This window comes from Populus alba, chromosome 2, assembly GCF_005239225.2.
Source record: "Populus alba chromosome 2, ASM523922v2, whole genome shotgun sequence".
NCBI lineage: Eukaryota > Viridiplantae > Streptophyta > Magnoliopsida > Malpighiales > Salicaceae > Populus > Populus alba.
Genome location: NC_133285.1, coordinates 9105562 through 9120578, shown reverse-complemented (window position 1 = coordinate 9120578; position 15017 = coordinate 9105562). Strand labels below are relative to the sequence as shown.

General features: G+C 32.1%; 1 protein-coding gene across 1 annotated transcript; it reads right to left on the bottom strand.

Moving 5' to 3' along the window:
• Positions 1 to 7351: 7351 nt before the first annotated feature.
• LOC118057699 (hydroquinone glucosyltransferase) lies at positions 7352 to 9303 on the bottom strand. The gene has a single exon (XM_035070352.2). It carries the CDS (start codon positions 8976 to 8978, stop codon positions 7569 to 7571), a length of 1410 nt encoding a protein of 469 aa, XP_034926243.1. The 5' UTR covers positions 8979 to 9303; the 3' UTR covers positions 7352 to 7568.
• Between the last annotated feature and the right edge of the window lie 5714 nt (positions 9304 to 15017).

The following is a 15017-nucleotide window of genomic DNA, read 5'->3' as shown; positions in this document are numbered from 1 at the left end:
TCCCATTCATCTTCAATTTTGAAGGTAACTGTATTACCTTCAACATGCTCCTTCTTTTGCCAACAGTCTTTTGCCATATGACCCTTCTTCCCACAGTTATAACACTTCCCTTCAAATTTTCTTTTAATCCCGTAGCCCCTTGCTTCACTGGAATTTCTTTCTTCTCGATTGAACTTTGTTTTGTCTTCATTTCTTTTGGATCTGTCATTGGCATGTTGCTTTGGCTTCCATCTGCCTTTATGGACATAAAGTGCATCAACTTCACCCTTGAGTGCAACTTCTCCCATTTGTTTGGCTAGTGCTTCTTGACCAGCCAGCAGATTCTCAAACTCAACAAGTGATGGTTGAGTCTGCCATCCTTGTACTGCAGCAACAAAGCTTCTGAAATCTGGCCGCAAACCATGGATAATTATCCTTTTCATCCTGGTTTCACCAATTGGAGCTTCTGCATCCAATTCAGAAATTTCTCGACAAAGTGTCTTCACCTTGTGGAAAAACTGGGCAACAGTTAGTTCACGTTGAGCTATTGACAGCAGCTCACTCTCTAATAGTTGAAGCTTTGTATCATTCTTCTTTGAGAATAAATCTGCAAACGTCTTCCAGGCTTCATGAGGATTTTTGGCATCCCGAATGTGTTCCAACACATCTTCTTCAATTGTTGTTTTCAAAGCAAACATTGCTTTGCCTGCTTTAATCTTCCACTTTCGTAATGCACCATTTGCATCCTCAGCCTCTGGTTGTGTAATTTCACAGCCATTCACAACTTCCCACAAATCCTGGCCCTGCATGTAAGACATCATGCACGTTGACCAAGTATTATAATTCTGGTTGTTGAGCTTCTTAATTCCCCCAATAACTTGAAGATCACCCATCTCACTCTTTTCTTTTCCTCACGTGTTTGACTCTCAAATATCAAATAAAACACTCTCTCTTGAACCATGCTCTGATACCAATTGTTGAACTTTTGATATTCAGAAAGACAAACAATTAAAGAAAGAAAAACACACTTTATTGATGGATAAAATTAATGCAGCAGCTACAAGCCTTTATATAGGCATTTTACTTAACAGACTTCCTACAAATAAGACACGGAATGACTATAAAATAGAAAGAATAAAACAACTGACTTTCCTAATCACACTGCAACAAATTCCTTGTGACTAGGATTATTCCTATTTTATTGGAAAACAAATTGACTAAACCAGCATATCACTCTTGACTCAGTCAAGGTCTGATGTTGATTAACTTTAACAATATGGATTGTTGACTTTTCTAATTTTCTACCCCATGGCGATTTTAGATTTATAGCCGTGTTGAAAATGATGCAAAATGTTTTGTAGTCGTACATCACAAGATGCCAAACTGAGTTGGTTTACCTGTTGAACATGGGCTCTACTTAAAAAAAAAATAGAGTTTGAAATTTAACCGGTCGAAGTTCATGACAATTCTATGCTTTCCACACGGGAAAATATTTTCAATTCTGATCTAAGATGGGGTTTCATTTAATTTACGTTTCAGTATTTAAAAGCAATGTCACAGAGAAGTTTTGAGGTTAGAACATCTTTTTTTAATATATTTAAGCCAAGAGTTTTATATATATATATATATATATATATATATATATATATATATATATATATATTATTATTAAACCCGACTTAACCTTTTAACTTGGCTCTTTATTTAATTTAAATTTCAAATTAAATTATATTATAGTTGTTTGAATGTGACTCAATTGACATGACGAGTCTAAAAACAACCTAGACCAATATAAAAAATAATTTGATTTTTTTAAAAAATATCATGGTTGTTTTTTTTATTTTCAAACATTAAAAAGATGATTTGTTGATCACTCGAATCAATTTAGCGTAGCACACTAAATCTATGACCTAAGTGATTAACACTTGATTTGCTTTCAATGTGTCCAATATGGGCATAGGAAAAAAGGTTGTTCCCATGGGGATCAAGATGTTATTCAAGAATAAAATATGTCGAGAACAACAGGTGAGAATTTTAGGATCAGTATGGAGAAGTGAAAACAGACTCAGGTGGAGGCGACAGTGTTCCGACTAGAGAGGTTGTGGATTACTATGGCCAATGGACGATTACAGCGAAATCAGGGAGGAGATCTGGTAAGCACTCAGGGAGGCAGGATTCACGGTATAATTCAGAATTTAAGTAGAAATCACAGGCAAATTTCAAGGCTAGGAAAGAGAAAATACCGCTTTAATAATTCAGATTTAAACATGGATGTAGCCTAGGGATTAATATCGGTGCAGAGGATGAGAATCAAGAAGGTGAATAAGATAAAAAGAGTAGTAGGACATTTAGGACTCATGCTAAGGCAGGAAAGTCTATTACAATTATAGAAGTAACAACAGAGTAAATTAATAAACAAATCTTACAAGAAAAGAGCTAGAGTGAGCAGAAGGAAAGATTAAAAGGGAAGAGGCTCACAGGTAAGAATAATGCAGCATCCACGAGTGAGGCTAGTGGACCGTTGACCTAATAATTTACAAATGAAACACAAGCCCGATCTATGGTGATTAATAGCAAAACAAACCCTATACGTACAGATCACAATGGGGAATGTAGAGAGGGTCTTGCAGTCTTGCGGGAGACGAAAATACTAAATATGCTAAATAACAGACCACCAATTCTTGGTCATTCAGTAGATATCAGATTTCTAGAGAATAAAGGCATCGATGGTGCTGGGCAGAACAAAGTACACTAGGTGTTATAGTTTTTTTACTTTGTTTATTTTTCATGAAGGTATTGAATTGTAACTTTAGAGGGGCTGGGAATACAAGATTTTGTTCCATTATGAAGGAGGTTTTATAACTTTGATATTCTGATAATAGCGAACCACGAGTAAATGGTGATACCGCTGACAAAATTATGATTAAATTAAAATTTAGTGATAGTTTTAATGTGGAAGCTCAAGGTAAGTTAGATGGATTATGACTTTTGTGGAATAAGAAGAAGATAGACATAGAAGTCTTATATTTTTCTAAACATTACATTCATTTTATAGTGGATGATGGGGAAGGGTTCCATGATTATGTACAACTATCTATGTGAATCCAAAAGAAACACTAAAGAAGGGATATTTTGAGGAGGTTAGTCTATTATTAAGATCTATATTGTCACTTTGGATGCTAATTTGAGATTTTAAAGAAATTATATTAGCTCCTGAGAAAATAAAAAAGGGACCTAATGTTGTGAGGAAATGTATGGAGTTTGGTAAATGAGTTCAGAAGTATGGATTAATTGATATTTATAGCTTCAATCCAAAATTTACATTAAGAGGTTAAGAAAGTAAAGGATATAATAGGGTGTTTGAAAAACTAGACCGAGAGTTTGGAAATCATTCTTAAAGACTTCGTTTCATAGAAGCTTGAATCAGAGCGCTACCTAGAGTCAAATCAGAACACCACCCAATTCTTGTAGAGATTGATAATATGTTGGAGCAGAGATAGAAAGCCAGTTAACCATTCAAATTTGAAGCAACATGAATCATTTATAAAAAAATTTACAGAATTTATACAGGATAATTAGAGCAGTGAAGTAATCTTAACAGATGCATTTGGAGAGATGACATGGTAATTGAAAATATGGAATAAAAATGTATTTGGACATATTTCTCTATGTAAAAGGAGGGTGTTAGCCAGACTAGGATGGATTCAAAGACCTTGAATAATAGAGGTAATAAGTATTTATATAGGGTAGAAAGATTGTTAACTGAGGAGTACAATTGTATTCCAACTTCGGAGGAGATTTTTTTGGTATAAAAATCTAGATGCCACTAGATCTCTATTGGAGATAGAAAATCATCATATTTCTATATGAAAACAATAATCAAGAGGCAAGGAAATAGAATAAAAACTCTTAAAGATGATAATGGACAATGGGTCTTGGATGATAGTTTGTTAAAATAGATGGTTGTGGATTTTTATTAAAGACTTTTCATTAGAGAGAAAGATACAATACCAGAGTTCCAACTTCATGGAGCCTTCCCATTGGTCAATTAGGGGGTTTATGGATAATTTGTTAGCTCCAATCACTAATAAGGAAATAAAAAGGGCAATGTTTGACATGAAGCCTTACAAAGCATCAATACTAAATGGTTGTTAGCCTATTTTCTATCAGTCATAATGGAAATGCGTGGGAAGTTTGTTTACAAGTTCATAAAGCATGTGGTTGAAGGCAAAACTAAAGTTCAAGAGATTAGTCAGTCATATTTGGTGTTGATTTTGAAACTATATAAATTGAAATATATTCACCAATTTAGACCTAATGGGATGTGTAGTGTGATATTCAAAGTTTTGAAAAAGTTGGTGGTAAATAAATGAAAATTTATGATGTTGTATCTAATTTTCCAATTCCAAAGCAGTGTTGTTCTAGGATGACGTATTATAGATAGTATAATTGTAGCTCATAAGATTACCCACATATGAGGAACAAAAAGAAAAAGAAAAAAAGGGCTACATGACAATCAATATGGATTTGGAAAAGGCCTATAATTGATTAAAATAGAACTTTATTAGGGATATGTTGGATGATGCTGGCTTACCATATTAGTTTTATATATTGATTATGTCTAGTATTGAGAGTTTATCTTTACTGGTTTTATGGAATGGAGAAGTGTCCTTTATCTTTAAACTGACTAGGGGGATAAGACAAGGGGACCATCTCTCGCTTTATATTTTGTTCTTTGCTTGGAAGAATTGTCCTAATAATAAGTAAAGTAGTTAAGGATAGATTGTGGAAGCCATTAGTTAGCAAAAGCAGGCATAAAGGTTTCTCATTTATGTTATGCAGATGACATGCTATTATTTGCTAAAGTTAGTGAAATACAATTTGAGAGAGTATTGCATTGTTTAAAGTTCATTATCTCATCAAGCTAAAAGGTGAATATTTCTAAGATAAAAATATTTTTCTCTAAGAATGTCTTATCTAACTTAGCAACAATCATTGAAAAGAACAATGGTTTTACTAGATCAGATGACTTTGAAAACTATCTTGAGGTCTCATTACTGCACCAGAGAATAACTAAATAAACTTAAGCTTATATCATAGAGAGCATGCAGAAAAAATGGCAACATGAAAGTCTAAGAATTTATCATTAGTAGGGAGAATAAATTTGTGTAAATAAGTTCTGTCAACAACTCTTTTTATATCCTATATAGTCCTCTATTATCTCGAAATCAATTTGTAAGGATATTGAGAGAATTTGTAGGGTTTTTGTATGGGGATACAATGAAGATGGGAATAAAATTCACCTAGTCAAATAAGGTTCTATATGTTGGCCTAAAATAGAAGGAGGTTTAGGAGTGAGAAAGATGCGTAACATGAATAAAGCATTTATTCTAAAACTCGGCTGGGGTATAATTCATGACAAGTGTAATTTTAAGATAAAAGTGCTTCGAGGTAAATATATTAAGAAGAAGGATTGTGCTCCTCATGTATAGGCTAAAGGTATGGATTCCCCATTTTGAAAAGCTATCTGTAAAGTCTGGGCAAAGGTAATTGAGGGACTTAGCTGATCATTGGGGAATGGGTCCGAAATGAGATTTAAGTTAGATAGTTGGTTAAATGGGTTCGGACCATTATGTGTACACTTAATATAAGATATTCCAGATGATTTGAAAAATGATATTTATGGTTGAATTTGTTATTGTTTATAATTAGTGGAAATGAGAAGCGTTTGCTCATCTTTTACACATGCAGGTGTTAATGGTTATGGCAATTTATCCTCCTCCTTTTAAGAGTATTAATGAAGATTTAGTCTATAAGATGCTTACTTCTAAAGGAGTTTTGATTGTTCATTCAGTTTATAATTCATAGGTATGCAATATATATCAACTAAAGGATCTGCATCCTTTATGAAATTTAATTTGGAAATGGAATGGCCCAAAAAGAATCAAGACTTTTTTTTCATGGTCTACAAATCATAATAGTCTGAGTTTACAAATTAATTTCGAGTATGCTAATATTATACAAATGACCCTTATTGCTGTAATTATCCAATCGAAATGGAGTCTTTAATACATGTTCTAAGGGATTGTACTTATGCAAGGAAGTATGATAGGCTATAATTAAACCTGGGGAGAGAGGGATTTTTTATTTAGTAGGTCTTATTTAGTGATTTGCTAATAATCTCTCTATTAGTATTTCTACATAAAAAAAGGCATTTCATGGTTCATCATGTGTGGTTTAGCGGCATGGTTCATATGAAAGTGGCGAAATAATAAAGTTTTTGAAGGTGAAGACAATCTAAACTCTAATTCATTATTAGTAGTTTTATTGCTGATATTAAGTGCACTAATGATGATGAGATATTTTTAGGCACCAATAAACAAGTGGTACAATCAGGGTGAATTTAACCTTCTAATCAATGCATGAAACTCAATGTTCATGAGTGTAGCAAAGGGAATGCAGGGGTCGCTAGAGCATAAGGTCTCATTCAGGACAACTATGGCACATTGATTAAAGGGTTTGTTATTAGTATTGAGTACTGTTTTTTGGTTCAAACTGAGCTATAAGTGGTAAGTTCTAGTTTAAAACTCATATGGGACATGTGCATCCATAAGCTTATGCTTGAATCAAATTCAACTATTGCACTTGAACTTGATAAATTAATGTCAGATGCCAACTTGGTTTTGATTCTAAAGGCTAGGAATCTTCTTGTAAAGTATCGAGAGGTTAGTGTCCACCATTTCAACAATTGATTGGTTAGCTAACTTTGATTTAGTAAGGATTCATTTGATAGGATAAACTCAATGTATGACCACATTTTTATCAACAAAAAAAAGAAGAAGCCAATATTGACAAATGTTCTTGTTTTCACAACCTTTCATGATTACCTTTTCCATTAAAAGTTAGTCAAAAGAAATGCATATAACTTTTTTATTTATTTTTATTAAGTACACATTAATTTTCAATTTACAATTAAATTTTTTAATGATACTAACAAAGCGTTAACCGTGCTTGTACTTCCGTTTTTTTTTTTTTTTAAATAATTTTTGATGTTACCCGCAACGTAGAGCAATCTAGTCGGGGTCACCCACCGTTTCCAAATTTTCACCTCTTCTAGTGTATTTTCCATCTTGCAATGATAAATGCATACGAAATGGAATTATTGTGGTGTCAATATTCAGCCACCCACCTCATTTGATATTCCTTTCAGTGCCAATGACTTCACTGCGATGTTGCAACATTTTTATAGTTCAGTGCGTCCTCATATTTGGCTTATAATTCATGATGGTGGGTATTTTATTGCTAATGGTGAACACGTCGCACCTAATCCATGTTTTATGAGCAAATTAATGAAAGAAACAACACTTCCACGTAAGAGATTGCTGGATACCAAGCATCTAAGATTCCAGCCAAATAAAAAGAAAAACTAAAAAACAAAGAACCACATGAATATTATGCAATCATGTGGCAAAGCAGATAACAACAGAGAACTCGAAGAAAGCGAACCTAAACTCGAATACAAAGGATTCGAAGAAAGGGACAAAGTAAACAAAAGGTTTAAAAGAAGTTGAAAGTAAATGCAAAAGGTTCTAAGTGCATTTTTGGTTGTTCCACCGGTGAGCCACCTCAGATAGAGATCCATCTTCACTGAGCACCCTGGCTGCTGCCTCTTTTAGGTCCTTCATTCTGTTGCGGACCCTCTTCCCTTCTTCACCTTCCATCAGACCCCTCACAGCATTTGCAATCTCCTCCCTTCCAACGAGGCCATTTTCGCTGGCCTTTGGTCTTAAGGCCACTTTAATATCCTTAGTCAACATCCATGCATTCATTTTCTGCTCAGCATAGAGTGGCCACACGATTAATGGCACACCATTCACGACACTTTCAAGGGTGGAATTCCAGCCACAATGGGTTAAGAACCCTCCCGTTGACCCGTGACTCAACACCTGTGGTTGTGGCGCCCATGACGGCACTGCTAGACCTCTCCCTTTGGTCCTGTCTGAAAAACCCTTCGGTAAGAAATCGAAAGGGTCTTTGTGGCTATCCACAGAAAAAAATGTGGCATTAGATACTTCATCATTTGGGCTCCTCACAACCCACAAAAATCTCTGCTCACTCATTTCCAAACCCAAAGCCAATTCAGTTATCTGATCCAAAGAGAGGGTCCCGCCACTCCCAAATGAAACAAATAATACTGAGCCGTGTGGCTGATCATCTAGCCACTTCAAACACTCAGACCCTTCAACCGCAGCCCTGGAATCCATATTCACCAGTGGACCGACGGGGTAAACGGTTGGTTTACCAGGTTCTACCTCTTGCAAAGCCTTTAGAGCCCCCTTTTCCAAGTCCATGAAGCTATTTACCATCACACCCTCAGCCAGTCTATACCTCTTTGTATGGTAAAGAAGCCATTTGTACGCGTCATTCTTTCGATCTTGAGTCGGGTCAAGCAACTCTCCCCCATGAATCGGTAAGCACCCGGGTATTTTCACGGGCTCTTGCATCTCTCTGTACTCGCAAGAAACCATCTCATCAAGCTTTGGCAAATAAAAGAATAGAGACAGAGCCATGGCCGTAGAAGGAAAGAAAATGTAAGGAGAGACATTGAATTCTCTAGCAACGTCAAATGCATCAGTCCCAAAAAGATCAACAACCAAGGCCACAACCCTGGCACCTCCATCAACTAGAGACCTGAAAACATCACGTAGAGAAGGGAGTGACCGGGCGACTGTAAGGCTAATTGTGGTTTCAATCTTGACATCTTCAGGGAGGTCACTTAGATTAACTGGGGGGAGAAATACTGAGTGGATTGCGCTAGGGAGTGATCCAAGAACTGATCTCTGTGCCTTGGAGGTAGAACCGTCTGTTGGGATAACGAAAGTGATTGAAAAGTTGTGTTGGTGAACGAGTCTCTTGGCTAGCTCAACGAGGGGGATGAGATGACCCATCCCCGGACTCGGTAAAATGGCTACATGGGCTGGTGCATCTGTTTGTGCCATAGAGATAGCAGGGGAAAAGCTTGGCTTAAGCTTGCTGCTTTGGTTTGTAGGTGTGTTGTAGGTATGAAGCACATAGGAGAAAAGACGGTGTCATTAAATAGATATAAGAGGATTTGGTTACGTATATATATTTAATAATATCTATTTTATTTTATTTCGGTGTCTAATTGTCAATGGTGCTCGTGTGATGAATTAATTAGGAGGCTATAATTGGTTTGGTGGTAAACTGTGGAATTAATGACAGGAGTATAAATATTTTTCTTTATTTGAGAGTCGAAAGAACTTGGGCAAACTCTGGAAAAGGGAAAGGAATCTCTCTCTGTTTATTTTCTTTCGTTCTTTCTTTTGCTTCTAGATGGTTTGAGTTTTTCTGGATGAATATACTACCTTTTACGCCCTTTCAATACATTTATGGTGATGATGTCAGTTTCAACGTAACGCTTATGTTATCAACTAACCTAAAAATTATTTTTTTCATAATTTTCAAATCTGAAAAAAATAAAAATAATATTTAAAATTTTAATATTTTATTTAAAAAAATTAAAAAAAAATTTATATAAATATAAGCTATGAATATTGTAAATAATAAAATTTAAAAATATTATTTTTTAAAAAATTATTCTACATTAAAAATATATTATTCTATTCTTTTAAGTTAAAATATTTAAATTAAAAAAAAAATTTATTCCACACTAAAAAAATATAATTTTTTATTGTGAATAAAAAAATATAAATACTAATAGACTTTCAATCTAACATTTAAAAAATAAATCTTTTTAAAATTTATATAATGAACTTTAATATAAATTAGTAATTAATAAGGAAATGCGGTAAGCTCACGCGTATAAAGTTGAACTAAGTAAAAGAAAAACCTTTGATTTTCTTTTCCTTGCATGTTAGATAGTGTCTATATTTTTATGGATCTTTTGAAAAAATCAGTATTTTTAAACCTGGTACGGTGGTTGACCCAGCCCTAGACTCTGGTCATGGATTTTGACAAATCAAAATAACGTTGTTTTGATAAAAAATTAAAAAAATAATTAACGAGTTGCAACCGGGTTTTTTATCGGGTCTAGTTAGATCAACCAGGTCTTCAGCTCAATTTACTTAATTAGTCAGTTGTTTAACTACCTTTATTTTTTTTATATAAACCTGATTTTATTTCAATTTTGGATCAGTCAGGTCAAATTAATCCAATGAGATTGAATTTTAAATATATAAAAATTATTTTTATCCCTCTATTAACTAAAGCCACTTTTTTTTTCTTTCTTTCTTTTTTGAACGGGCCGCAGCCACTACTTTGACTCCTTTTTTGCAATTATAAACTCCACAGAACTTTCTCGATACCAACGCAGCTTATCCTTTTTGAGCTGACGTAACAAACTACGCGAGCCCCCTAACGAAGCAATCATAAATCCAATCCGAATACAAAAAATCCATCCCAGTTAAAATCACTTGCTTATCTAAAAGTGTTCCACATAAAAATGTTCTTTGACATGCTTAAGAAAAAAAAACCTATAGATTTGATTTTTCATTTTTATTAAGGAAAATATTGGCATGAAAAAAAAAAAAAAAAAAGGAACAACCAGCATTTCCACATTCCGGAGACTGAAAAAAATAATCAGTTGGTTTTGTCTTAAAAAAATAAGAAATTAGCTTGAAAAAAAAAAGTTTATTCCAGGTTTTATCAAGTCATAGAGTTTTGGGTTGATCCAGCGGGTTATATGGTTTTATTTAGGTCAATTGCAGGCCTAGATTTTTCATAATTTAGACCCGGATAGGATTGCAAATTCCGAGTTAACCCGTCAAGCCGGGTTTAATAACTATACTTGTCTTATTTTTTTCTTTTGAAAAAGTCAATTGACTTTTGTTTGGTGCATGTTTTTCTTTTTTAACTTTGAAAAAAAATGTACCATTATTCAATTATACAAATAATTTTAATTTTATTTTTAAATATTTTTTATGTTAATTTAATTTTATTTTTTAAAATTAGGATTTTCATCAATTTTAAGAGTTTTCATTAAAAACACAAAAAGTGATATCATTTCATTTTATTAAGTGATTTGGTGATAAATTGATAAAAATAATTTAGATACAAAAATGAGACGTACCACTACAATATTTAAAGTTTGCTCTATTTTTTAACATCATCATATTTTTGAAATAGTTTTTCACCTATCAGCATTGAATACTACTCCATGCTGTATGCTGTGTTTGTGAAAAAAAAAAAGTACTTTTCCTATTTTATGACAAGTTTCTGGATCGAATCCACTTCTCTTAAAATTTCTATCGTTTGATTTATGGAACTGGTCACCAATAATTAGAGCTAATTTGTTCAATGTATGAGATTTGTCAAAAGTCAAAAAATTAAAGTGAATAAAAAAGAATATTGTGTATATATATATAAAAAATCTCAAGCCCAGAATAATATCTAGCTAGAACATGATGGATCATTTTGTTCTTATATATATATATATGATATAGCCTGTGAAAGTAAATTAATGGGTGGCTAAGATTGTAATTGAAATTTTTTAATAGATAAATAACTTCAATTAAACATGTGTGTGTCATGAAGAGTTGTAAGAGATGGAGAAATGTAGTAACAAAAATTATTGTCCACAGCTGAGGCCATTGTTTTTCTGGTTGATGTCTCTTTCTTCCTTGTGTTTCCTCGTAATCAGAACTTGGAAGAATAGGAGAGCCAACACCACAACAATCCCTATTTGAAACACAGGATGCGTTTGGGAACACGGTGCAAACCACGTTCCCAACAAATTTGAATTTTTTTTTTTGCTAAAATTTAATGTGGTTTGTATTTTTTGGATCGTTTTGATATGCTGATGTCAAAAATATTTTTTAAAAAATAAAAAAACATTATTAATATATATTTTAACACGAAAAATTATTTGAAAAGTAATCATTACCACACTGCCAAGCACTTTGCAGCAGTCACATGTTACAGCAGTGCAGTAGCTTCCATTCCAACAAGTTAGACCAGCAACGTATACCATATTCAGACACAATAGCAGTAGTTTCTTGCAACAACGTACAGCAGTAGCTTGAAGCACGTAGCAATAGCATCAACACGCAACATGAGGGAATAGCCACAGCGTTTCTCAACTAGCAGCAACAATCACCGTGTATGTAGTAGCGTCTCAACCAACAATTCCACACGCTAGCAACAAAAAAATAAATAAATAAATTCTCCAGTGGCAGTAATAATAGAACCTCCACAGCAGCAGCAAAGCTTGCAATAATAGGAGATAAATAGCACCTTTAACGTAGAAGATCAGCCTTCAAAAAGGAAACTTCAGTTAAGGTTTCAAGACTCAACATGATGTGTTTGTTCAATATTGTTCTTTTACAATTTCTTGTCAACTTTTCAACTAGATGGTATGAACATCCATTACACCTGAATTCTGCCTGTTTTTTTTTTATTTTTACGTTTTAAAAGTATTTTTTAAAAAAATTAATTTTTTTTATTTTTTTTCAAATTAATATATTTTTGTGTTTTTTGATCATTTTGATGCACTAATATTAAAATTAATTTTAAAATAATTTTAAAAAATATTATTTTAATTAAATTTTTGAGTGAAAAGATATATTTTTAAAGTTTTATTTTTTATAATTTTGATTTTTTTTTTTAAATCTTCACTTTGATCCCAAACTTTTTTAGTATTATATTCTAATCCTTGAATTCAACGTTTTTAATTTTATACACTGGATTCAACATCTATCATTTTCAAAATCAGAGGATTTCAATCCCAAAACATGCTACACGAGTTCGTTGCTTTAATGTTACTTGATTCTAATCCGGACAAAACAAATTCCAAAAGCTTACATAAAAAAATGTTAATGTCAATAAATACCTAGAAAGTCATTGAAGTTATCAAATATCGCGTCTCCTTTTTTTTTTTAATTTTATCATAAAGCTTTTGTTTTTTTTAATGATGCCGATCTGTTTTTTAGTGCAATAATGATAACAATCTAATTATTACATGTGACAGTACGGCAGATTGCATGTATTTGGTCAGAGGAATTCCAAATAAAGGAGAAAAAACATTATTCTAAAAATCAAGAATAGACTTTTTAAAAAAACACGTGAGCTATCAAATCATTTAACTCAATATGGGAGTTGTTGATGGGTAGATCTAATCTGATAACTTATAAATTTCTTGTCATCTACTCTTTTTTTTTTGTAAAATAGCATTACTTGGATTAATTAATATGTTAAATACCATTAAAAATCATGGAGAGCATGCATACAATATTCCAACTCATGACCCTGAATCCGATTGCTCAAGAAATACGAGGTTTAAATTTATTTTAAATTTTCGAAGTTAAGTCTCGTAAGGTTTAAATCTATTCGAAATTTGAAAATTTAAGATTATAGTTAATTTAATTAACATCTATTAAGATTTGATGTCGAGACAGTTTTTTAATTTCAAATTTTCACCTCATTTGTAGATTCAAATATTATACCAGCACATCTCAATACATACAATGAATTGATTAAGCTATTTAACTCAACAATACCATATAGAATATTGTTAAATATAAGAAATAAGAATATTCACATAAATTATTAGATTAATTAGTGAGATCCGCTCTTTAAGGATATATAATTTAATGACTCATAATGTTTTTAGAGTATTTTTTATTTATACATATAGAATGTTGATTTAAAAAGAAAAAAAACAAAATAGCATTGTTTACTAAAAATTTGGTAGAATAATATAGTTTGAATTTTTATTTTTTTAGTAAAATAACATAGTTTGATACATGTCACGGTTTTTAAACATGATTTTTAAAGATATTGTGATTGAAAAACAAAATATTTTATATATCGCAATTCAAAAACATAGTAACTTAAGATGTTGTATTTTCAAACCACGACATTTTACCAAATAAAAAACCGTTTCTCCTTTTCTTTCCCAAAAAATAGTCACCCCTCACACCCTCTCTTCCATCATTTCTACTTGTCTACAACTCAAAAATCATTGCTAATCAACCATTTATAGTCTTATCACATCTAAGAAAACTTTTTTTCTTTGTCTTCAAGCCTCATTTCAGTCATTTTTAATTGAAAACCGATCTCTTCTATGTCCCCCCGGTTGATAAATCTAGATGAATTTTGAATTTTGAATTTTGAAATTAGTAATTGTAATTGAGGATTATGTTTCAATTGTGTAGATTATCTATGAATTGATGCAATTAGGATTGATTTTTGGCAATTGAGCTTGAAAATAATATCAATTATGCAGAAATTATATCAGTTAGGCTTTGCATTGAATATTGGAATTAATTGGCATAACTGGATATCTTGTTTTAATTGTGATAAATTAGCTATAAATTGATATAATTATGATTGATTTCATGCAATTGTGAATGAAAATAACATCAATAAGGTAGAAATTAGATCAATTAGGTTTTGCATTGAATTTTAGAACTAATTGTTGTAAATTATTTTGTTTGAATTGTGATAAATTAGCTTTGAATTGACACAATTATAATTTATTTAATTCAATTAAGCATGAAAATAACATCAATTAGGTACAAACTAGATCAATTAGGTTTTGTGTTGAGTTTTGTAATTAATTTCCATATTTGAGTATCTTGTTTTAATTGTGATAAATCAACTATAAATTGATGCAATTATGATTGATTTCATATAATTTTATTGAAATTATATTGAATTGATTGAAATGGTTTTTCTTGTTTTACATAATATCTTATAAAATGTTTATGTTATGTTATTGTGGTGGTAATATTATTCTTAATATGAACAATAATAATGGAAGTAATATATTGTTGAATGCTAATATAGGCATGTCACTAATGGATATTAAACAAGTTATATTTCATGGACTCGGGTGGAATTATATTGATGTTAAAGTTGATATTATTTAGAGATGTCATCTTGGGGAACATTAATATTATTCCGTATCAATTTCAAGTGATGTGAGTTTTAGGACTATGATTGAATCGATCATCTGAAGTGGATTAAATATGGTGGAGTTGTATGTGGGTAGTCTACCG

Coding starts and splice junctions, on each gene's coding strand:
- LOC118057699 (XM_035070352.2), bottom strand. CDS start 8,978: ATGGCACAAACAGATGCACCAGCCCATGTAGCCATTTTACCGAGTCCG.